The sequence below is a fragment of the Impatiens glandulifera genome, chromosome 1 (genome assembly GCF_907164915.1).
Source record: "Impatiens glandulifera chromosome 1, dImpGla2.1, whole genome shotgun sequence".
Taxonomy (NCBI): domain Eukaryota; kingdom Viridiplantae; phylum Streptophyta; class Magnoliopsida; order Ericales; family Balsaminaceae; genus Impatiens; species Impatiens glandulifera.
In genome coordinates, this window is record NC_061862.1 from 27,890,593 (window position 1) to 27,915,663 (window position 25,071).

General features: G+C 31.3%; 4 protein-coding genes across 6 annotated transcripts; 2 read left to right on the plus strand and 2 right to left on the minus strand.

Annotated features, from left to right (window-relative positions):
* The first annotated feature begins 769 nt into the window (after nucleotides 1–769).
* LOC124921229 (PH, RCC1 and FYVE domains-containing protein 1) lies at nucleotides 770–8,639 on the plus strand. Of its 3 annotated transcripts, none has more exons than XM_047461856.1 (10): nucleotides 770–1,022; nucleotides 1,121–1,370; nucleotides 2,550–2,636; nucleotides 3,095–3,184; nucleotides 4,635–4,715; nucleotides 4,859–5,053; nucleotides 5,196–7,334; nucleotides 7,426–7,572; nucleotides 7,826–8,268; nucleotides 8,384–8,639. In XM_047461856.1, exons 2-10 carry the CDS (start codon nucleotides 1,308–1,310, stop codon nucleotides 8,517–8,519), a joined length of 3,381 nt encoding a protein of 1,126 aa, XP_047317812.1. In that variant the 5' UTR covers nucleotides 770–1,022; nucleotides 1,121–1,307; the 3' UTR covers nucleotides 8,520–8,639. The 3 variants fall into 3 exon arrangements, with proteins under 3 accessions (XP_047317812.1, XP_047317811.1, XP_047317813.1); XM_047461855.1 differs by having other exon boundaries at nucleotides 1,200–1,370; XM_047461857.1 differs by having other exon boundaries at nucleotides 1,240–1,370.
* A 316-nt stretch (nucleotides 8,640–8,955) lies between these two features.
* On the minus strand, nucleotides 8,956–17,014 carry LOC124921230 (probable magnesium transporter NIPA4). Its single transcript, XM_047461858.1, has 9 exons — nucleotides 16,759–17,014; nucleotides 10,744–10,800; nucleotides 10,571–10,661; nucleotides 10,330–10,490; nucleotides 10,079–10,206; nucleotides 9,864–10,001; nucleotides 9,678–9,770; nucleotides 9,474–9,603; nucleotides 8,956–9,386 (listed from the first exon to the last, which is right to left on the minus strand). The coding sequence occupies exons 1-9, from the start codon at nucleotides 16,889–16,891 to the stop codon at nucleotides 9,256–9,258; spliced, it is 1,062 nt and encodes a 353-aa protein (XP_047317814.1). The 5' UTR covers nucleotides 16,892–17,014; the 3' UTR covers nucleotides 8,956–9,255.
* A 4,105-nt stretch (nucleotides 17,015–21,119) lies between these two features.
* LOC124922318 lies at nucleotides 21,120–21,931 on the minus strand. Its single transcript, XM_047463054.1, has 2 exons — nucleotides 21,644–21,931; nucleotides 21,120–21,563 (listed from the first exon to the last, which is right to left on the minus strand). The coding sequence occupies exons 1-2, from the start codon at nucleotides 21,929–21,931 to the stop codon at nucleotides 21,120–21,122; spliced, it is 732 nt and encodes a 243-aa protein (XP_047319010.1).
* Nucleotides 21,932–22,535: 604 nt separating this feature from the next.
* On the plus strand, nucleotides 22,536–23,444 carry LOC124922328 (putative nuclease HARBI1). The gene has a single exon (XM_047463064.1). It carries the CDS (start codon nucleotides 22,536–22,538, stop codon nucleotides 23,442–23,444), a length of 909 nt encoding a protein of 302 aa, XP_047319020.1.
* The last annotated feature ends 1,627 nt before the right edge of the window (nucleotides 23,445–25,071 follow it).

A 25,071-nucleotide genomic window follows, 5' to 3' on the forward strand; every position in this document is an offset into this window, starting at 1 on the left:
CATAATTATCATTATACGTATGTTATTAATATCCAAATGTATAATTACATGACATAAATATTAAAGATAAGTTTAGATGACGACAAAATATAAGGCGGGAAAAGTGCTCGATACCACAACTCTATTTGATATTCACCATCATTGCATTGTTTCCATATAGATATTTTCTACAACGGTCGTTCGCGCGCTGACCATTTATTCCCGCGTTAGCAGTTTCCGCGCTAAACAGTTTATTCCCGCGCTCATAAGATTTAGGGGAGTCAACCAAAAATTACCGTTTGAACTATTAAATGTTGTAATATTATTAATTTCTAATAAATAATTCATTACAAAAATTATATAAAAATGGAAGGTAGATGATATTATTATAATTGAGACTTGAATTAAATGAAGTATGCAAATGTCATTGTCTTCTCTCTATCACAAATTTTTTTTTTATATAATCTACAATATAATTAAATCAAAAAAAATATTATTCATAAAAGTTCGAATTAGCAAACAATCTCAATCTAAAAGGTTTTTTCTAAACAAATATAAATAATTATTTATAAAACGGTTGCATTATATATTAATAATATTATATAATAATGATTTGAAGAATTTTGTTGTTTGTAAATTATATATATTATTTTTGAAGTAGAATTAATTAATATAATTTTGTAAGTGAAATTTGTTTTTTCTATGTATTTGATAAGAGATTTGTATAGTATACGACTATGGTGAAGACCCAGATTATTTTACTTTATTATTAGTCCACCTCCTTCTTCCTCTTCTCTCTCTTTCTTTCTTTCTCTCGTCTTGAAAATTAGGGAGCTCTTCTCTCTCTCTCTCATCTGCAAACTCTGCAACTGATTATCAGATCAACCGCTTTTTCAGATTCTATCTTCGCGAATTCAACGATTTCAACTTCAAATTCTCATTCGCTATAGCAAACAGCAATCGACATCAGTGAGCCGACAATCGTAGAATTAGTAAAGTTTACTCGCTTTTTGATTGATATCTCTGTTAAACCTGAATCGGAGGTACATTTCTCTATTCTTTTCGTTGCTTTATACTGTCATTTTACCTCAAACACGATTAAATCAAGTTTTGAGGTCTTGCAAAATGTGTGATTCTACAGAAAGATATCAGCATTAGTGAACTTAGGAGTGGAGAGACTATTCATTGACTAGGTCTTTATTCTCGAATTGGAGTTTCAGATTGTGAATTGGACTGTTAATTGTGATTCACAAAATGAAGGGCTTGCATACCAGAATGTGTTTGAGTGTTGGCACTTGTTTGGGAGGGTGAACTCTTGCTTGTGGTTGATGAATATGATGACTACAGATGCTAACAGAAACGGTGGTCAGGTTGAAAGGGACATTGAACAGGTAAATATTATGTATTTGATCTGTTGATTGTCATCTGTTTTCTAGCTTTTTGAAGTTTTCTGTTTATAGTTTTATTAGTGAGATTTTCGAGGCACATAACTGGAATCAAACTAGCTAATTATTTATATGTCAGTTAAGGAATTCAGAGTTGCTTCCGTTTGACTGGACAGAATTGTCTTATGGATCTCACAATTGTTTTTGATGCCACTGTGGTTTGCCAATATAATGTGAAGTTGTATCTGTTACTGTTGCAACCTTATCTATACAAGGAGTAGATCTCAACTTTCTATTAAATACTGAAATATTTTAATAAATCTGAGAGAAGGTCAAATAGAATGGGAATGAAATGTTAGCAAACAGAGAAATATCATTTTATATATAGAAAAATAGCTATTTAGTCACAAGAGAAATTCTCCTTGTTTCCTGAGAACAAATAAATATGAACATGAGCTACTCTAAGAAGGTATGGGTGATGAAAAGAGGATGGAAAATAAGTATAAACTGAGACCAGTACGAAGAAATTATAGCCAAGTCTTCTTTTCTTGTAAAGGTTGTAATGTGAATGAAGCCCCTACAAAGAAAAAGGGGTTGGGAACGGTCCAATGTGCCTCTTCATTCCCTTTTTAAAACAAAAGAAAATCCTTAGAACCTGAAAAGACTCTACAAGTTGAGAAAGAAAGGAGAAGAAAGATGATTATTGTTTTCTTATTACGAGGGTGGATGGGGCATAGGGAACTTATGTGTGTAAAGAATCTACAACTAATTTGGGTTTAGATGCAGATAAGTTTGTGTCTGTTGTATTGCCCATGTTCTTTGGTACATAGTTCTTGGATACATTTACGCAGTGAATGCTAGATATTGATGTTCCATCTTTAAAGTTTTTTTTCTTTCCAGTTTTGATGCATTGGTTTGTTACATTCTCTTTGCATTATGTGAGCAATGGAATTTTAATCTATTAAAAGATAAAAAGGAAAAAGAAAGCATGAGTGCCTAGTTATACATTATCCCGTGGACTTGAGAAACAGATAATTAATATTACAACCTTTGGCAAAGAGAATATCAACCTTTATCAGTCTATCTAATAATAATTCCTATTATTCTACAGTTGATTAACATATCATGACTGTACATACTTGGAGATTGACTAATTTGATCTTTCTGGTTTGAGCTCTCCTATAGGCCATTACTGCACTTAAGAAAGGCGCATATTTGCTCAAGTATGGAAGAAGAGGAAAGCCAAAGTTTTGTCCTTTCCGACTGGCAAACGTAAGTGTAACAAGCAAAGTTCATGGTCATATGTGTGCCTGTTTTTCTCTGGTTTATTGGAGTGGCTTTCCTAATTTGAGATTCTTCATACTTCATATACCAATTGTAATTGTTCCATAATGAAGGTTATTTACCTATGTATTAAATAATCAGAAACTAGGGATTCATCAACTTATATCTTAAGTTTGTTGGCATTGCTATTACTTTTTCTCTTAAGAGAAGGAATGCCTCCACTATTCTAATTAGATGAGGTAACAAAATTTTGTTTTTACACCTTATACACACCAGTATCCTTTTCCAAAATTTTCTGTTCAGTGAAGAAAATTGAAGTCCTTTGGTCACTGCTTGTGAAATTTAGCTAAATCTTGTGAATAGAAGAATTTTTATTGTCGTATGTTTATTATTACTGTCGCATTTTCCCCTACTAATCAGTCAAATATACTGTGGTTAACTCTCAGGATGAATCTGTATTGATTTGGTTCTCTGGCAAAGAGGAGAAACACCTCAAGCTGAGCCATGTGTCTCGAATTATTTCTGGTCAACGTACTGTAAGTTTCTTTTTGGATGCAAATATGTCTGATAAATAATCTAGAAAACTCTTACTGATTAGGAGAACGTGATAACATTTCCTAGTATCAGGAGGAAGAAAAGTAATTTGTCAGACTTATTTTCCATCAATATATGAAATGTGCCATTAAAATTGATCTAATAAGATATTAAGTCATACTGCCAATATGCTCAAATCATATCATGGAAAAATATTGAGATAAGATGTCACTTTCTTTTTCATTATTCTCATTATGGAAATAACTAGGCATACTTCCTTTTGACCTTTTTCAAAAAAAAAAAACTAGGCATACTTCCTTCCCAGTTCTAATTCTTCATACATATTTCCACTTTTCTTTCATTGGAATTTTCATGTCCTCAATGAGCTTAGATCACAGCTCAGTAGTTCTGCAATAATATCTTGTTTTAATCTGTACCTTATGCCTTTTTTACTGTCAATAAGTTTCTCAACATTTTCATAAGTATTGGGAGCTTAGAAAGAAGGTTTGTCTAGATGACCAGAAAAATAGGCTCTTAGGAGAATTATCAAGTGCTTACCACTGTGTAGCTTCGTAGGCACTTTACAGGACCAATAATGAAGTTGATAATTGAACAGAAAAATGTCTATAACTTGATAATTGAATCTACAAAACATCCAAAGCAATAAATTATTTTAAGTCTTGAATGCATCAAAATGAAACATGCTTAAAAGTCTCTTTCAACCAAGTGTACAGAAAACTCAAAGCAATTAAATACTTGGTGACATTTTGCATGATAGGGGTTGAACCCTACGACCTTTTGCTTAAGATGCAGAAGCCTCATCTACTCAGCCACAGTACTGATAAATAAATATTTGGGACTTGAATGCATTGAAATCAAAGAAGATTAATATATTCTTTCAACTTGCATATTGTAATTTGTTATTGCATCACTTATTTTTATCTCTTCTACTCCTTTTTCTCTAGATAATTCAGACCAAGCATAGATGTATAAGACTTGAAATATTTATTTGCTTTCACCTCATATTTACTCCTAGCTAGGGAAACAATCTTCTATGTCTCTTTAAATTGGTATTGTGCTTTCCACACAGAATGAAAGTTCATTTCTCCCTCTCTCTTTTTGATTGTATGGGAGAAAATTGGTGTGTTTTGATAGGATATTGTTTCTTCGCCACATGCAAGGTTTCAATTATACGTGAACTCTATTTTGTATCTTTTGAGAGGATTTGTTATAATGAATTACCAACCATTAACTTTCTAATGCTGGGTAACATCTGGAAGCTGTGTGAATTATGCTAATTTATAGGTCAAATATTATCAAAGGCAATTTTGTGCAGTGCATTGACAGTGCTTAATAATGATGATATGTAATTTTGCTTAGTAAATCTGCGACATTTCTGATACTGATGAGACTATGAATCTAACATAGTTCTCTTTTTCTGCAAATGTCCAGCCCATCTTTCAAAGATATCCAAGGCCTGAGAAGGAGTACCAGTCTTTCTCTCTAATATATAATGACAGGTCCTTGGATTTGGTATGGATTCACCGCTGCAGCCATTCTTTGCATTTAATCAATCCTCTGGTGTATTTGTTGATATAATTTTATCAACTTAGTATCTTATTTGTCCTCGGCATGTAGAACATTGTTAAGTCTGGTATTTTGATGATTGAATGCAGATATGTAAGGATAAAGATGAAGCTGAAGTATGGTTTAGTGCTCTGAAGGCATTGATTTCTCGTAGCCATCAAAGGAAGTGGAGAACAGAATCAAGAAGTGATGGAATTCCATCTGAAGTCAATAGTCCACGCACATACACAAGGAGGAGCTCTCCTTTGCATTCTCCATTTGGTAGTGGTGACAGCTTGCAGAAGGTATATTGGGCTTCACTTGAGACACCGTCCCGGTTCTCCTTTATTTATAGCTAACTATCTATGTCAACTAAGAGTACCTGTTTTTTTTCAGAATTGTGATTAATTTATAGCTATCTATCTATAAGAGTGCTTGTTTTTTCAGGATTGTGATCAATTTCAGCTTCATAGTCCGTTTGGAAGCCCACCAAAAGGTGGTATTGATAAGGCGTTTTCAGATGTGATGTCATACACTGCTCCTCCCAAGGTTTTCTTTCCCCCCGACTCTGCTAGTGGTTCTGTTCACTCTGTGTCGTCAGGAGGCTCGGATAGTCTACATCATATGAGAGCAGCGGGAGTGGATGCTTTCAGGGTAAGCCTATCCAGTGCTGTTAGCTCATCAAGTCAAGGTTCTGGTCACGATGATGATGATGCATTGGGGGATGTTTTCTTTTGGGGTGAAGGGACAGGGGATGGCGTTATTGGTGGTGGTTCCAACAGAGTTGGAAATTCTTTTGGAGTTAAAGTTGATTCATTATTACCTAAGGCTTTAGAGTCAGCCGTAGTGCTTGATGTGCAGAATATTGCTTGTGGTGAACGGCATGCTGCATTAGTCACTAAACAAGGAGAGGTGTTTTCCTGGGGAGAAGAATCGGGTGGTAGACTTGGGCATGGTGTGGATTCCGACGTTTTACAACCAAAGCTAATTGATACTCTGAGTAATATAAACATTGAGCTTGTAGCCTGTGGAGAAAATCATACTTGCGCTGTAACACTTTCTGGGGATCTTTACACATGGGGCAATGGACATTTTGGTCTTCTCGGGCATGGAAATGAAGTGAGTCATTGGGTTCCAAAAAGGGTAAATGGGCCACTAGAGGGTATTCATGTTTCATCTATATCCTGTGGGCCATGGCACACTGCTGTCGTGACGTCAGCAGGACAACTGTTTACGTTTGGGGATGGAACTTTCGGCGTTCTGGGTCATGGAGATCGGAGAAGCATTTTAAAACCGAGGGAAGTAGAGTCACTGAAAGGGCTTCGAACTGTTCGTGCAGCTTGCGGCGTTTGGCATACAGCTGCTGTTGTGGAAGTGATGGTGGGGAATTCGAGTTCAAGTAACTGCTCGTCGGGAAAACTGTTTACCTGGGGAGATGGAGACAAGGGACGACTCGGACATGGAGACAAGGAAACGAGGCTAGTTCCCACCTGTGTTGCTGCTCTCGTCGAACCCAGCTTCTGCCGAGTTGCATGCGGACACAGTATGACTGTTGCACTCACCACTTCGGGCCATGTTTATGCAATGGGAAGCCCTGTTTATGGACAGCTAGGAAATCCTCAAGCTGATGGGAAGCTGCCATCTCGTGTAGAGGGAAGGCTGATGAAGAGCTTTGTTGAGGAAATAGCTTGTGGAGCCTATCATGTTGCGGTTTTAACTTCGAGAACTGAAGTCTACACTTGGGGAAAGGGAGCAAATGGTCGGCTAGGTCACGGTGATACCGACGACAAGAATTCCCCGACTCTCGTAGAAGCGCTAAAAGACAAACAAGTGAAAAGCATTGCTTGTGGCACTCATTTCACAACAGCTATCTGCCTTCACAAGTGGGTTTCGGTAGTTGATCAATCTATGTGTTCTGGTTGTCGCGGTCCTTTTAATTTCAAGAGGAAACGTCACAACTGCTACAATTGTGGTTTAGTATACTGTCATAACTGCAGCAGCAAGAAATCACTTAAGGCCTCTATGGCACCGAATCCTTACAAGCCTTATCGAGTTTGTGATAGTTGCTACAGTAAACTGAAGAAAGCCATTGAAAATGACGCTTCATCTCGTTCTTCTCTTGGTAGAAGAGGAGGAAATATGAGCCAAGGAGGACCAGTTGAGCTCACTGAAAAAGATGACAAGTTGGATCCTAGTTCGCGTCCGCAACTGGCCAGATTTGCTTCCATGGAATCCCTTAAGCCAGGGGATACTCGAAATTCGAAGAAAAACAAGAAGCTGGAATTCAATAGTAGTCGTGTATCATCACAGGTTCCTAATGGAAACGGTTCCCAGTGGGGAGGCCTTAATATATCTAAATCCTTCAATCCTGTATTTGGTTCGTCTAAAAAGTTCTTCTCGGCTTCTGTTCCTGGTTCTAGAATCGCTTCTCGAGCAACATCGCCAATATCAAGACGACCTAGTCCCCCTCGCTCCACCACACCAACCCCTACTCTAGGGGGTCTGACATCACCAAAAATCTGTGTGGATGATGCCAAGAGGACAAATGACAGCCTCAGTCAAGAAGTTGTTAGACTAAGAGCTCAGGTACTAATTCTTTTCTTGCTTGTCTGTCATATATTTAGTGCTATACTAAGAAACTGCTTTTGACAATATTTGGATGCATGGGCATAAACAGGTGGAAAATCTTAATCGGAAAGCTCAAATGCAAGAAATAGAGTTGGAAAGAACAAGTAAACAACTGAAAGAAGCAATAGTTATTGCAGGAGAAGAAACGGCAAAATGTAAAGCAGCAAAGGAAGTTATCAAGTCTCTGACTGCCCAAGTAAGATGAGATTTTTTGCATTTGATCTTGGGTTATTTAAATAACCGGCAACTTGAGGTTCTACTACCAAATTGCCCTAATTAAATATAGTTTAAAATGTTTTTTATAAAAAAAAAAAAAAGGATACTTTGGTTTGGTTGATGATTTGAATGATAATAACCTGGATCAAACAATGATTTAAGATTATTTAACTACTTCTTGTGTTCCTTCCTATTAGACATTTTTTTTAATCTCTTTTTGGTGTAATATATAGTTGAAGGAGGTGGCGGAAAGGCTGCCAGTGGGAGCAGCAAGAAATACAAAGTCTTCTTCCTTCACTTCATTGGGATCTATTAATCCTTCGTCAAATGATATGATTCCAAATCCCTCTTTGGAAAAACCTAATGGTCAAGCAAGTAGTGAAGATCTTGATTCAAACAATACCCCATTGCTTCTTCTTAATGGGTCAAACTCTAGTATCACTTCTTCTGTTACAACTACTACCAACACCACCAACTCCAGCCGCACTCCAGGGCATAGCCGACAATTAGTGCAGGCAGAAACAACGAAAAGTGCATCCAAAACCAAGGAAAGTGATTCTCGTAGCGAGAACAACAGCAACACCAATGAGTGGGTTGAGCAAGACGAGCCTGGTGTATATATTACACTTACGTCCTTGCCTGGAGGCGCCAAAGATCTTAAAAGAGTCCGCTTCAGGTATATTTTCGTTCTTCTTCTTCTTCCTCTGTCTTTTAAGGTGATATGACATTTTTTTTTAAATAATCCTCTTGATCTTATAATAATGATAATAACAACGAAACTATGCATGTAGCCGGAGGAGATTTAGCGAGAAACAAGCTGAGCAATGGTGGGCAGAGAACCGAGCGAGAGTGTATGAACAGTACAATGTACGTATGGCTGACAAGTCGAGCGTGGGTACCGGGAGTGAAGACTTTGCAACGCATTGAGAAGAGGAAGAAGAAGATTATAGGAAGCAAAATATTCATATGATTGTGATTGTGACTGTGACTAAGTAATATGATTTGATTGGCTTCTTCTATGATCAATGATATTATATTATATATTGAGAAAGAGGAGCAGCTATAATATGAAATATAAAAAGGAGAGAAGAAGAAGAGAGTATAGGAGAAGCGGTTGTGCTTGCTGGCCCTGTATCTACTGTTTTTTTTTTTTGTTTTTTTTTGGATTCAGATTTTATGTTTCTCATTTTTCTTTTCAGGAAATTGTGTGCTGAGGGGGGTAGTAAGAACTGTAAATTGTTGGTAGGTTTTGGGCACAGATTGAGAAGCATCATCTATCATTTGTATATTGCAAAAGCAAATACATTTTCCATTTTTTTTCTTTCTTTTAGACCTTTTGATTGATCTATCATATGACAACCAATTCAAATAGAAACCATTCACATGTACAGAACTACAGATTAGTGAGATTCCATCCTTCTCATACACACCTGTTTCAATCTTGTAAATGATGTGGCCCAGACCATTATTAAAAATGATAGAGATCAATCAATTGACTATACTATACATCTGTGCCAAATGAATAGAAGAAAGAATACATTTCACCACCAACATCCCAATGGCTGATTAAACCAGCCCCCCACCAATAATGGAACTGATCTTCATGCTTGGCTCAGTTCTATCTACATGAAAGATTGAAGCTTCACCCTTCCTCTGTTTTTGTCTACCGGATTTCCTGTCTCCTCATAAAAAAATCTTCAGAACCCGACTCTTCTTCTTTCTCGTTGTTCTTCAGCATTTCCCCATTTCCACTGCGAAACTGGGCTGACAGCAAAGGTGGCATCGATGAATTCCCTGCTTGAAGAGCAACAACAAACATTGTACACTCAACAAAAAAAATATTGTAAATTTAGTTTTTGTTTTACTTTTTTAATGCAGCACCTGATCTGAAAGACGAGGAGGTACTTCTGTCCAAGTCTTTGGTTGAATGCAATAAAATGGTGCCCGAAAGGACGACTAAAAAGCCACTAATTTCAGATGCTATGCTTCCAATACTCTGCTCATCCCAGTCCTGTGAAGAATGAATTAACTAATGCAATTGAGTTGAGTTGAGTTGACAGACAGGAATGATAATAATAATCGTACCCTGAACATTATAACACTCGCGAGAATTGTAAGAGACGTGAACATGACATAATATATAGGCGAAACTACTGCGGTGTTGAACGTGTCAAGTGCCTGCAAAAAAGAATAATTGGAAGTTGATATCTATCCATATATATTTACTTGAATCCAATTTGACAACAATTGACAGACATCATAGACACTGACCTTGTTTAGATAATTCATCTGTGTGATAACGCAAATAGCAACAACAAACATAAACAACCAAGTCTCCGGGTAGATTAACTGATTTTTCCCCTCGAAAGTTAATTTCAATGATGTACCAAGTGCTTTCACACTCATAACCTGCACTTAATTACATTCATTATATATATATATTTCTTGCACTGGTAGAGAAACAAAACAGACTAAAATTATTTTACCGAGAGAGAACCCATCAAAGAACAGATTCCAGTGAATACTAGAATGTTTGTATGGCCACACTGAGGCGCGAAATAGAAGATGAGGATGAATACCAACACGACCACTGTAGCAACATATATCAAGAAGGCTGGAAGGAAACAAAACAAAACAAGAAAGAAGTTTTTAAAAGTCAAGATCATATATATATATAATATTTTGAAATGGGAAAGTGTTTGATATTGTTGTTTTTGATGTGTCGCGACTGACTTACCGGTTTGAGTTGCCATAGTCCATACTTGTTGAACAGATTCAATAGGATGTTCTTGCGGTGCATGAACAACAACCACCACTGAACCAGCTATGCACATACCACATCCCAATATCCCAAGGTTTTCTAATCTCTCCTTTAGTATGAAATGAGCTAATACAGCACTAATTTCATTTCACAATACAACAAAATATATCAATCTGCAGCCTTCTGAAACAAGAATCAATGCCAACCCAAATCTCACCTGACAATAATACTCAACGCCCCAAGTGGTGTCACTAAAACCGCCGGTGCAAATGCATAAGCAACGAAGTTGGCAATCTCCCCAATGATCACTATAATTCAATTGGAATATGGAAACATCAATGTTGGATAAAACCCACAATTCATGTTTGAAAATGATGTGGAGAAACTTACTTGTGGTCATACCCAACCACCAGAGAGGCTCAAAAAGATACGAAAATCCACCAACTCCTACAAAAATTAAGGAACAGAGAAATCCAATAAGGTGGGTGGTGGTGGGAATCATACTAGTTTGATTTATTAATATAGAGTATAAGGCCCTTAATCCTAAAATCTTAGAATGGAGAAAGTTAAAAAAGTATATATAATAGTGCAAAATTTTGGAATTTATTTTCTCATTAGCTTTAATTCATTGTCATTTCTAGGACTAGAAGGGAAACAGTATTCTACCCGTTTAATTTGAAATTTTTATATGATCAGGTTTGTATAATTTCAATTTTATAGTTATTTGTGTCTATATGAATAGTTTTCATTATCTAAATGTTTCGATTATAATTTTTGATAATCTTGAAATTCAACAACTTCTTTAATGTCAAATTCGGAGAGAAAGACAAAAAAAAAAAATATTTCATCTTTATTTTAAACTAAGAATTTATAATTTTTCATTATTTATCCGATTAAAACAAATACAATTATTAATGTGATATTGAATTTTTTTTTAAATAGTCGAGAAGATTGTAAATTCTGATTTCGCCTTTGTCTGTTAGTGACATGGAAGTTTAACCTTAAAAATTAAAATGAAAAAATGAAATGATTTCCTCAATACACATTTTGTAAAGGCCACAAAATTATGATAAATAAAAAGGAAGAACAAACACTAAAAAAAAATGCATCAAATAAGATAGTTTTCATTCACACAATGGGGATTTTTCATCATTTGATCAATCTCATTCATTGGCTTATGGCCATTAATTTTATCCAGGATTTTAACTTCGTACAGATTTTACTTAGCAACCAGAATCCTGGCTTCCTAAATAACATCAATATAAAATCAAATAATTTCTAGTTCCTATATATATATTTCACATAAAAACAATATCTTCATCTTCACTCCATGCAGGACCCTTTACAAGTTCCTCATTCCCCATTTTCAATCCCTTTTCCTTTACATAATAACATCGAGATTCCACTTCTACATGGTCTACCCCACTCAACTTATTTTTATTTTATTTTGAAATATGAATTAATATATGATCTTTTTTCTTTAAAAAAATATATGGGTAGAATCTCATGTCATCAAGTTGGGGAAGGATGTTACACATTATTCATTATTGTATTACTGTTCTTTATGATCCATCTTTGTATAACTTTGATTAGTTCTCTCTCACAATCATTTTGTTTATTATATTCAGCAAAAAGGTGAGTGCTTGAACATCATATATTAAATCCGGAATCCTATCTAGTTGCAATTAACGAGGAACGAAATGGATTAAACCTCATTCTTTTTAAAAAACTATATGTTATAATTAATAGCAAAATCAACACTATCCTCATGGAAAATATGTTCAAATTCTCCTATAGGATTACAGATTCAATGGCCATTAAAAGTCTAGCTTTTAGCAACCTTTATCACCAAATGAAAAAAATATGTTACAACTTCTTCTAACAAAATTGGTTAATTAATATTTGATACTCGAATTTAACTCATTTTTACCAAATGAGATTCAAAACTTTGAACTGTGTCATACTTTTAGTACTTTGTAACCGAATTAACAAATTTGTTACCACTTCTAATAAAATTGGCTTAATTGATATTTGATACCTATTCGCAAATGAGATTCAAAAACTTTGAATTGTGTCATGATGATTGAACTATCATAATTTTATTAATTTTTCTTTTTCTAATTTGTCACGTTTATAAATGAAATAATATTTATATACGTTTTGGACGTAATTTTTTAAAATAATATTTTTTTTTGAGATATTTAGTTTTAAAAATGATATATGTATGTTTCAAACTTGCAACTTAACAAAAACAAGTACATCTGTTTAACAAACTAGACTAATTACACTTTATATTTTATATTCAACACCAAATTAGATGAACGCGAGACATTTTACTAATATAAGTTCAACTATTTAACTAAATAATATATATATATATATAATGATACTTAATTTTTAAAGTGTCCAGATTGTCGGGTCGAGAGTTGTAGTTAATTTGGATATATATGAAAGAGTTAATTGATACTTAGGTCGGATTGTGAGTTGACTTTCCTATAAACTTAAAACGGTTAAAAATAAAATTAAAAATTCTATATAAATGTTTCGAACTTACAACTTAACAAAACAAGTACAACATTTTAACCAACTAAGCTAATAAAATTATATTTTATATTCAACACCAAATTAGATGAACACGAGACATTTTTACAATATAAGTTCAACTTTTTAATTAACTAATATATATATATATATAATGATGCTTAATTTTTAAAGTGTCTAGATTGTCGGGTCGAGAGTTGTGGTTAATTTAAATATATATGTGAGAGTAAATGAATACATGAGTCAGATTGTGGGTTGACTCGTCCATAAACTTAAAAAGGTTAATACATATATATATATATATATAATGATGCTTAATTTTTAAAGTATCCGGATTGTCAGGTCGAGAACTGTGCTTGATTTAGATATATATGTGAAAGTAATTAAATACTCGGGTCGGATTATGAGCTGACATACACATAAACTTAAAGTGGTTAAAAATAAAATTAAAAATGATATATGTATGTTTCAAACTTACAACCTAACAAAACAAGTACAACCTTTTAACCAACTAAGCAAATAAAACTTTATATTTTATATTCAACACCAAATTACATGAACACATGACATTTTTACAATAGAAGTTCAATTTTTAACTAACTAATATATATATATATATATATATATATATATATATATATATATATATAATGATGCTTAATTTTTAAAGTGTCCAGATTGTCAGGTCGAGAGTTGTGGTTAATTTGGATATATATGTGAGAGTAAATGGATACATGGGTTGGATTGTGGGTTGACCCGTCCATAAATTAAAAATGTTAAAATCTATATATATATATATATATATATATATATATATATAATAATGCTTAATTTTTAAAGTGTTCGGATTGCCGGGTCGAGAGTTGTGGTTAATTTGTATATATATGTGAGTTTAAATGGATACTTGAATCGGATTTTGGGTTGACCCGCCCATAAATTTAAAACGGTTAAAAATAAAATTAAAAATGTTATATGTATGTTCAAATTTGCAACATAACAAACAAGTACAACCCTTTAACCAACTAGGCTAATAAAATTTTATATTTTATATTCAACGTCAAATTAGATGTGCGGGACATTTTTACAATATAAGTTCAACTTTTTAACTAACTAATATATATATAATGATGCTTAATTTTTAAAGTGTCTGGATTGCCGGGTCGAGAACTGTGATTAATTTAGATATATATGTGAGAGTAAATTGATACATGAGTCGGATTATGGGTTGACCCGCTCATAAACTTAAAAAGATTAAAAATAAAATTAAAAATACTATATGTATGTTTCGAATTTACAACATAACAAAACAAATACAACTATTTAACCAACTAGGCTAATAACACTTAATATTTTATATTCAACACCAAATTAGATGAACGAAAGACATTTTAATAATATATGTTCAGTTTTTTTTAAGTAACTAGGCTAATAACACTTAATATTTTATATTCAACATCAAATTAGATGAACACTGAGACATTTTAAAAATATAAGTTCAACTTTTTAACTAACTAATCTATATATATAATGATACTTAATTTTTTAAGTGTCCGGATTACCGGGTTGAAAGTTGTGGTTAATTTGAATATATACGTGAGTGTAAATGGATAATTGGGTTGGATTGTGGGTTGATCCGTTCATAAACTTAAAACGGTTAAAAATAAAATTAAAAATGTTATATGTATGTTTTGAACTTACAACCTAACCAAACAAATACAATCCTTTAATCAATAAGCTAATAACACTTTATATTTTATATTCAACGCCAAATTAGATGAACACGAGACATTTTAACAATATAAGTTCAACTTTTTAACTAATTAATATATATATATATATATATATATATAATGATGCTTAATTTTTAAAGTGTCCGGATTGCCGGATCGAGAACTATGGTTAATTTAGATATATATGTGAGAGTAAATAGATAAATGAGTCGGATTGTGGGTTGACCCGCCCATAAATTTAAAACGGTTAAAAATAAAATTAAAAATGTTATATGTATGTTTCGAATTTGCAACCTAACAAAAACAAGAACAACTCTTTAACCAAGTGAGATTGAGATGTGGTTTGTCGAGGAATATATGTCGGTATCAATTGAAAGTGGTTAAAAAATATGAATCAAATATTTGATTGACCAAAGTGTGAGGTCACGATGTTAAATATTAAAAAAATATGAATCAAATATTTGATTGACCAAAATAAAAGTGTAAGGTCACGAGATGAGAGGCAGTGGCGGACCTACAAGGGGGGCCTTGGGGGGCCCGGGCCTCCCCCAACCAGGGTAAAACTTTTAAGATATTTTATATATATGTTTACCAAATAAGGTTTTGTCCTGTTGGTTTTGAAGCTAAAACCTGTAATAGAGGTCAGGTGATCAAACCCTGCCTCTCACACATAATTATATTATTCTAATTTCAAATATAACTTTATTAAAGTAATTATTATTAATATTTTATAAAAAATTTATTTTATACAAACACTATTTTCTAATATTTATAATAAACTAACACTTTCTTTTATAAAAATTAATAAAAAAAAACTAATTCATAACTTTATTTTATACCAACACTATTTTCTAATATTTATAATAAACTAACACTTTCTTTTATAAAAATTAATAAAAAAAAACTAATTAATAATTATATTATTCTAATTTCAAATATAATTTTATTAAAATAATTATTATTAATATTTTATTTTATAAAAAAAAAAATATTTTCTAAGATACAATATTTATAATAATATATAAATTTTAGTTAATATATAAATAAAATTTATTTATATAAGTTAAAATATTAAGAATTATATATAAAATAATGAAAACCATATAATATTATTATTTATTTTAAAACTACATTTATATTATAATTTATTTATATATATATATGTTTTATTAATTTTAATAAAATTAATAATACAAATTACTTATAAATATAAGGGTAAAATAACAATTTATATAAATATAAGGGTAAAATATTATTTTATATTTCTTAATTTTAAATTAGTTTTAAATTATTTCAACAAATAAATGTATTTGTTAAATTTTATTTAGGGGTCTAGGGTTGTGACACATATTTATTTTTAATTATTTATTTTATGTAGGATATAGAATAATGAAGATGTTCTATAAACGAATTTGTACTTCTACATCACATGACCAACATGAGTTTTCTCAATCAATTAATGAGCCTACTAACGAGTCTAATGTTACTGATCAAATATACATGGTTAGAATATAACATATCAAAAGATGCATCATTTTGTTTTTGGTGTTATCTTTTCAAGCCTTTAAATAGAGAAAATGTAGATGATGCATTTATAAAAGATAACAAAAATTGGAAAAGGGCATTAGAAAAATTCAACCGTCATATGAGAACTTCAAATAGTTGTCATAATGAAACTAGAGTTCAATTTGAATCATTTTAAGTTCAAAGACATAACGTGAGAAACGTTTTACGTACACATAGTCGTGATATAGAAATAAATTATCGCACCCGTTTAACGACAATGTTTGATGTAACACGCTTTCTATTGAGGCAGTGATTACCTTTTCGAGGACATATGAGTCAAGTAGTTCATCAAATAAAGTTAATTTTCTTGAATTGATTGATTGGTATAGTCAACGTAATGAAGATATTTTGTCTTCTTTTGTACCGACTCATGGACAAGAATAATTTAGTAATTGTGCTTGTTAGTATTTTTATGTAATTATCGAGTAAAATTTTAATTAAAAATGCATTTATTTGATAGCCAAAAAAATGCTACGTTACTATGTATTTGGCCCCCCCAAGAAAATATTTCTGGGTCCGCCACTGGGTGGGGGGAAACAAAGGATGAATGGTTTGTTGTTTTATTTACCAGCACTAACACCAGAAGCAGCAGCAGCTCTTCTGAGACCTTTCTTCTTTATTATGAAACTAGCACCTATGAAGACGCTGGACGAAAGAGCCAACAGGAAACCTGTGAGATTGTCTTTCGAGAAACCAGCCATGAAATCTCTTCTTCTCTCTACTGTTTCCTCCTTCTCTTTCTCATCGAAAACTTCCAATCATAATAAGCGTTTATGCCACTTTGTTACTTGGATAGAAACTCGATTTTTTGTCAGCAAAAGTATATGATTTGTACAACGACCCAAAGGTAAATCTCAAATTCTCAATATGCTCATTGGTGGATGGCCCCCACTGTGACCTGGTCAAGTGTACAAGGAGTTAACAACGAACGTGGGTTCATCTGCCAATCATAGAATATAACAGCTCCCAACGGCTCTGATTATTACACGTCAATTCTTACTGCTAGCTGCCTCTGTTTTGTTGTGTTGGTATGTCAATTTTAATTAAGTTATATATAAATAATCAAAATTAATATTTTATTACAATGATATGGTCGATATGATTTACCATTCTCGTCCTAGTTATACTTGTAGAATTATTATTTTCCAATCATTTCTACAATTTTGAAGAATATATGTGAACTACGGTGTATTTAAATAAAAAGCTAACGACATTTCAGATATTTACGACCAAGAAATACTAGATTTTTCTTCATATAAGCATCGAGAAACCAATGATTATATAAAAATGGAGGAGGACCGGAGGAGTTTAGGGATAACAATTATAAACCGCTTTGCGGTTTTTGACCCGAACTGTCTCGTTAGAAGCGGTTTTTCCTGGTTTAACCAGTAGTTGACCGGAGATTAGGTGGGGATAGAGTTGTAAATGAGTCAAGTCGTTTGTAAGCTACTCGGTCAAAATTCGACTTCAGTTTGACTTTAACCAAATTCAAGTCGAAGTCGAGCTCTAGCTCTGCCTGACTTGTTTAATATTTGAGTCGAGCTCAAGCTCATATAATATTTGTTCGATGATTTGTCAAATTTTTTCAAATATGATAATATATAATATATTTTTTATTTATTATAATATTAAAATTTAAAACAAAAATTTTGTTTCACTCTCTCTTCAAAATCCTTTAATTACATACCCACAATCCACATTATTATATTTTATTAATCAAAAGTAGAAAAACAAAACTCTTATTCTTTAATGCATCATAATATCTTATGTGACTTTTCCCCTCATTATTTTTCTCACTCATTTCATAAGAGTTACTTCATTTTTTCATAATATCTCACTTATACTATTTTTCTTACTTATTCACAAGAACTTGTTTTATTTCTTCATATTATCTCTTATTTATTCATAAATATAGTATTTTTTTTGGAATAGTTTCATATATACCCTCTAAAGGTAAATTAAAATTCATTTTCACTTCTCACATCGCTATTAATTTTACTTTTAGATAACTCTAATTTTTTTTGTTTTAATGAATTTCGGCGACAAAGAAGGAAATGAACTATTTTAGATATTTTTGAATAGTTATAATGGTTTCATATTTTTTTATTTTAAAATATAATGTTTTGAATGTTGAATAGTTATTATGGAAATTTGATATTTTAATTTTGAAAATAAATTTAGGTTTGAGATCAAGCTCGAATACGAGTTCGAGCTTGAAATTTTAATTTTAATTCAAAATTTTGAATCGAGCCGAACTTGTAGGTAAATAGTCGAGTTGAGCTAATAAATACTGTCTCGAGTCGAGATCGAGCTCAAGCTGACTTGAGTTCAACTTTGCTCATTTGCAACTCTAGCTATGGATAGAGCCGGCCCCGACTTTTGGGCTGCCCTAGCCTAAAAAAACATTAATTAAAAAAATTAAGTTTTAATGAGATTAGAACTCATGACTAGAGAATAAACTTAAATTTTCACATTAAACCACTAGGCTAAACCATTTTTTGATTAAAAAACACTAAAAATCTCTTCTTTATTTTATTTCATGGACTACCTAGGGACTGGGCTGCCCCAACCCAGGGGTTTGCTGGGCTTACCCCGGGTCGGCCTTGGTTATGGATGATATTTGTGTTCACCGCCCCGATCTCACCCCGAACACTATAAACACAATTAAATATATAACATCACAAATATGTTTATTTTTCATATTTTATAAAAAAATTAAGTCTATTTCTTTATAATAACATAAATATTTAATATATTACAATATATATAATATTAAAAAAACTCGTTTATATAATTTTATTTAAGATTTATTTTAAGAATATGATATAACAGTCTCCGCGGGGATTTCTCGAAACCGAATGGGTCGGGAATGATAATAAAAATAAATTCCCAAAATAGAGGTGGGAATGTTAAACGCATTCTCCGTCAAATGGACTTGTTTGAGAAGTAAAAAGATTGACATCTCTTTATCTGTAAATAATTCTCGATGTAAAAACACATAGAAAATGTTGATCTTTCAGAAATAGACCGATTTTATATCAATTTTAATTCAAATTAGAAAAAGCAATATCTTAATATTCTTTTAAAAAATTATTTTTTATATAATATATGTATTATAATGTATTAAAAAAAATTATATTATTATATAACGATTTTTTATTTTTTTTTATAAAATATAAAATCTGAATAAATATATTAGTTAAGTTATATATTTATTTGTGTTCGAGACAAAAATACAAATACCAATTATAATTGAGAATTATCGATCAAATCAAATCGGAGAAGGATCATCCAACTAGGATATAAAATTATTTTGTTGATTATAATTATCATCGTCCTTAATTATAATTATTTTAAAAAATTATAAAAATAAACGTTATTTTATTTTTACTTTGTATTTTATATTAGAGATTTGATTAAATGAAATGAAATATTTTTAGGTGACAAATTAAATAAATGAAAAATATGATTTTTGGATAAATCTACTTAACAAAAAAATTATTGATAACTTTTTTTTTATTAAATATGATTAATTTTTAAGCTCATTATAATTTGATAGATAAAATATATATATATATATATATATATATTTTACTTTCATATTTTTTAAAATGGGAAGTTTTGAATATTTTTATTTGGTAAACTTTTTTAAAATAAATCTTTTATTTAAAAGAAATTAGGTTTTTTTTTTAATATAATTTTTGAAGACTTAAAAAATATTAATATAATGATAATTAAAAAAATAAAATATATTTTAATTGATAAATTAAAAAATGAAAAGTCAAATATTTGTTTGAGCAAATGATCATTGGGATAAACATTGAAGGTAAGAGTTTGGTAAGGCCTTTTTTAAAACACTCATGGTCAAGAGTTTGATTTTGAGTATAGTTTAAAAATTGATAAATAATTTTTGGATGTAGAAATAATTGGAGAAGAATTTTTGGGAGAATGAATTTGAGAGTAACGTCCAATTTATTTTGTTGAAAAAATAACAAATTTTTTTTCTCTTTTCTTTCCTTACTTTTATCAATTTTCTTGTCTCCTCTCCTTTAAATGTATTTCTAGTTAAAATTTTTAAATTTTAAATTTATAAATATTGTGCATATGCTTATTAACTTTAAGTTTACTATTTTTGTTTTTTAATTTTAAACATATATTTTTATTTGTTATTATAACACAATAAATTAATTAAAATTTAATATTATTCATGATATTTCATTTTTTTAAGATATATTTGATAAAAAGCTTTAAGGGCATCTCTAACCCTACTGCAAACTGGGTTTGCAGTAGCCCATTCTCCTCCAATCGGCCTTCAAATTCTCCGCCAAAATGAAGTTCCGGCATATCTAAAGGAAGAAGACGCCATATATGGCGGAAGACTGTTCATACCTGCAATTATCCAAAATATGTGAAAAGGTCCTTGTACTTTTTTATTTTAATTAAATTTTTCTTTAAGTTTTCTTTTATATTAAACATTTATTTAATTATATATATTTATAATCTTTTTGTATTTATTTATAATTTATTTAAGTATTTAATAATTTTATTTATTTATATTATAAATTTATAATTATAAATAATATTGATAAAAAAATTAACAATTTTCAAAAAATAGAAAATAATAATAATTCGTTATATGTTATAAAATTTAAAAAACACACTTAAATTACTAAAACAATACTTAAAAATAAAAATTACAATAATTAAAATTACAACATAAATAATACAATAATTAAAATTACAACATAAATAATACAATAATTAATAATCTAATAAATTAGCATCACTTCCTCCAAGATTATTGAAATATCTTGAAAATGTACCCGTCGCAAATGGATCTGGTTGATCTTGATTTTGAGCTCTTTTTTCCATTATTCGTGCTTGTTCAGCCTCAATAAATGTTCGAAGCTGTGGATCTCTTATTTTACTCTAATCTTTCAATAAAATTTTATTTTCTTCCTTTATCTCTTTCAATGCATTATGATATTGCATTTGTTCATTTATCCTTCTTAGTTCTTCAACCATTTTATCGCTTGTTTCCTGCATACCATTTATATGCAATGATGTATTATCATCACTTTTTCTTTTCAGTTTTGCCTTTTTCACTCCAATAGGTCTTTCTGACGGAGAACCAATTACTAAATCGTTTATGTTAAGAGAAAAGGAGGAGACGCCGGGGGATGCCTGCCCAACAGAATCTGGAGTTGGATTTTCCGACTCGGAAGAGGGATAGTTGAAAGATGGATTTCTCCTGCTACTTGAAGAACAATCTTTAAATTTTTCGAAATTTTTTACAATATCCCACACATGAGCGAACTTCCAACCTGATTTGAACTTCGTGTCTTTTGTGAACAACACTTTAGCTTTGAGCACCTGTCAAGTTCAAATAATTAAATACAATGTGCATGAATAATAATTTTAAAAACTATATCAAATAATTAGTTAATACTCACAATATCTTCATTTGAAGCACCACTTTGATGCATATTTTCAACTTGTTTTATACAAGCATAAAGTCTTCTTGCTGCTTTTTGGATAGTGTCAAGTCGGGATTGCATAGATCTCTTAGTACGCATCTCCCAATGCTCCAATTTTTCTTTGTTGAAAGCATCTTCAATACGAGACCACAATCGATAACTTGATTGGTACACTCCAATAATTGGATCTTCAGAAGTTTCGATATAAACCCTACATAGAAGGATATCTTCATCGTGGTTATAGGCAGCGGATCGGATAGACATTCTTAACAAAGGTTGTGTATTATACTGAATTCAATTGGTCTGAGGTAGTAAATTATATGTTACCACCGTATGTCAATATATATGTAAAATCCACACACTTATGACACTTACTTGGAAATATATAACATATAGTTTTCTTATCATTCATAACTTATAACATATAGTTTTCTTATCATTTCGAATGAATTCCAACGTTAGCGATTCATCAAATTCATCTTCTTCTTCAGATGATGATGATATGATGATGAACACTATTCATCAAGGAGCTATAGTATTATGTCATAGTATCACTCATAACAATATGATCATCCAACATCTTCTTGAACAACAAAACGAGCAAGTGTTCCATGGTGGTTCAATTCCTGGACATATTGTTATTAATCGTGATCGGGAGAATGCCCATCATAGGTTGTACAATGATTAATTTTCAGATAATCCAGTATACAACGAGACCATGTTTCGTCGGAGATATCGAATGTCTCGCTCATTGTTCATTCGAATTGTTGATGCAGTCAAAGATCATGATCGCTACTTCCAACAACGATGGGACAACACAGGCAGACTTGGATTATCTCCCATATAAAAAATAACTGTTGCTTTTCGTATGTTGGCATATGGTGTTCCAGCAGATGCCACAGATGAGTATATTAGAATTGGAGAGTCCACTGCAATTGAAAGCATGAAAAGGTTCTGTCGAGCTATGGTTGAGATATTTAGCGAGCAGTATCTCAGAAGGCCAACATCAAATGATATTTCTAGACTTCTTTATGTTGGCCAGAAACGAGGATTTCCTGGAATGTTAGGCAGTTTAGATTGTATGCATTGGAAGTGGAAAAATTGTCCAACCGCGTGGGCTAGACAATATACAGGCCGTAGTGGAAAACCTAAAATCATTCTCGAAGTTGTAGCAGATTATGATCTTTGGATATGGCACGCATATTTTAGTTTGTCAGGCACCAACAACGATATAAATGTGTTAGAGTCATCTCATTTGTTCTCGGATCTAACTCAATGTATTTCTCCTCCAGTTCATTATGTAATCCAAGGAAAAGAATATAACACGGGCTATTATTTAGCTGATGGCATATATCCAAAATGGTCTACTATTGTGCAAACAATTCATGAGCCTCGTGGTCCGAAGAAAAAATATTTTGCAATGAAACAAGAAGCATGTAGAAAAGACGTTGAACGTGCATTTGGAGTTCTTCAATCACGTTTTGCCATTGTAGCAGGACCGGTACGATGTTGGAGAAAAGAAGTGATGCATGATATAATGACTACGTGCATAATTTTGCATAATATGATTGTTGAGGATGAACGTGACCTTACTGCACCTATTCAAATTGAAACGGAAACGCTTTCACCGGAGGTCGAAATGGTGATAGATGAAAATACTCGATTTCAAGATTTCATTTCTCGATATGGAAAAATTAGAAACAGAGAAGCTCACATAGAACTTCGTAATGCATTAATTGATCATCTGTGGGAGAAGTACACCAATTCCGAGAATTGATATCATTTTTATTATTTGTACTTGTGTAAGTTCTTTTTTAATAATATTTAATTTAATATAATTTTTATTTTATAATTTTTGTTTGTTTAAAATATTATTAAATTATATTTATGTGTATGAATTATTAATTTATAAAAAAAAATTCATAAATAAATGAGAAAAGATTGGAGTTAAATTTATAAAGTTGATAAATATATAGATAATATTAGTAAAGTTAAGAAGTTGGTGTAAAAAAGAATATTCTGATAATATTCTTTTGAGTTTGGAAATGAGCTTTTGGGTTGGAGATGAATTTCGGGTCACCAAACCCTGTGATGATCAGGCCCTATGGAGTAAAGGGAAGCGTGTACGTTGTCACACTCCCCGCCTTCCAAAGGTGCCTAGAGGACGGGCCAGACGCAGCAGAGCGACGACCCGGGAGCAGATTCCCAACCAGCAGGGGGACAAGAGACGGCCATCTCGAGGCACATCACGACCTACAGGCAAGACCGGCGAGACCTGGGAAGGCAACCCGATTGGGAGTCAGAGGATCCATAGTACCTGCAGCCTCCCGGACTTCATATTCATCATTTTTAAAAGTAGGAGGAAGGGATCCCTTTTCTGCAACGCAACGGAAAAAAAATTACTGTTTGATGTGACGTTTACTGCATTTTGGAAATGAAAATAAGGGTGAGGGTTGGAGATTGTCTAATACTAATAGTTATTTATTAAAAAATATAATATAATTAATAACATCATTTAATTTAATTTATTAACTAAAATAAATAAATATGCTCTATTTTATTAAAAAAATAAATATTTTATCATTATATATTAATACTCTTAAATTTTTTTTATAAAAATAATCAGTTTAACAAATTATTATTAACCAATATTTTCCAAGCCAGCTTTAATAATCAATCATATATATTTTCTGACAATATTCACTGCGTACTTGTTTAATGTTTGGTTACGGGATAAAATCAGGTTTTTATTTCAAAATTTACCCTTTTATTTAATTATTTTATAATTTAAATATTAAAATTATTTTTTACTATTTTAATATAAATTAATTATTAAATAAAAATATAGAGGAAAAAATAATTTGATAAAAAAATTTAAAAACTAATTTTCTTAGTTTTATTCAAACAAGAGTTTTTTTTTTAAACCCATACAAACTCCATTAACCATTCCCTCAAATGAGGCCTAGAGCAGATTTGAACCTACATCTTGGTGGTCTGTTTGAAGAAGTGTTTTTTTTTTTTTTTTTTTTTAATCGTTTTTTTTCAAAAATATTTATTTGATTAAAACTATAAAAATTTAGTTAATTTTGTTTTACTAAATTACCTTTTCTCTCTACATTTTATTTAATAATTAATTTATATTAAAAAGATAACTTTTTTAGTATTTTAATATATAAAAAATTGCTTAAAAGATTAAAAAATATATTATGTTTGAGATAAAACCATATAAAATTGAAAAAGTCCATCACATCAATAAATGTTCTGAAAAAATCAATTTTTTTTTTTATGATCAAATCAAAAATAGGTAAACTATGAACTAATCTAATCTATCCATTTCATTTATAGATACCTAATAAACAAGGCAATAAGAATTGAATATGAGAATTAAAGGCAAAACTTTGAAT

Bases quoted from the DNA above. Each gene is read 5' to 3' on its own strand.
- LOC124922328 (XM_047463064.1), top strand. From the start codon at position 22,536: ATGTTGGCATATGGTGTTCCAGCAGATGCCACAGATGAGTATATTAGA.
- LOC124921230 (XM_047461858.1), bottom strand. From the start codon at position 16,891: ATGGCTGGTTTCTCGAAAGACAATCTCACAGGTTTCCTGTTGGCTCTT. The intron at 10,662-10,743 runs GTAAGTTTCTCC...ATTGAATTATAG, and splicing joins GTGGTTGGGTATGACCACAA to TGATCATTGGGGAGATTGCC. The intron at 9,604-9,677 runs GTACGATTATTA...CATTCTTCACAG, and splicing joins CGAGTGTTATAATGTTCAGG to GACTGGGATGAGCAGAGTAT.
- LOC124922318 (XM_047463054.1), bottom strand. From the start codon at position 21,931: ATGTCTATCCGATCCGCTGCCTATAACCACGATGAAGATATCCTTCTA. The intron at 21,564-21,643 runs GTGAGTATTAAC...TGAACTTGACAG, and splicing joins GTGCTTCAAATGAAGATATT to GTGCTCAAAGCTAAAGTGTT.
- LOC124921229 (XM_047461856.1), top strand. From the start codon at position 1,308: ATGAATATGATGACTACAGATGCTAACAGAAACGGTGGTCAGGTTGAA. The intron at 1,371-2,549 runs GTAAATATTATG...GCTCTCCTATAG, and splicing joins TTGAAAGGGACATTGAACAG to GCCATTACTGCACTTAAGAA. The intron at 7,335-7,425 runs GTACTAATTCTT...GGGCATAAACAG, and splicing joins TTGTTAGACTAAGAGCTCAG to GTGGAAAATCTTAATCGGAA.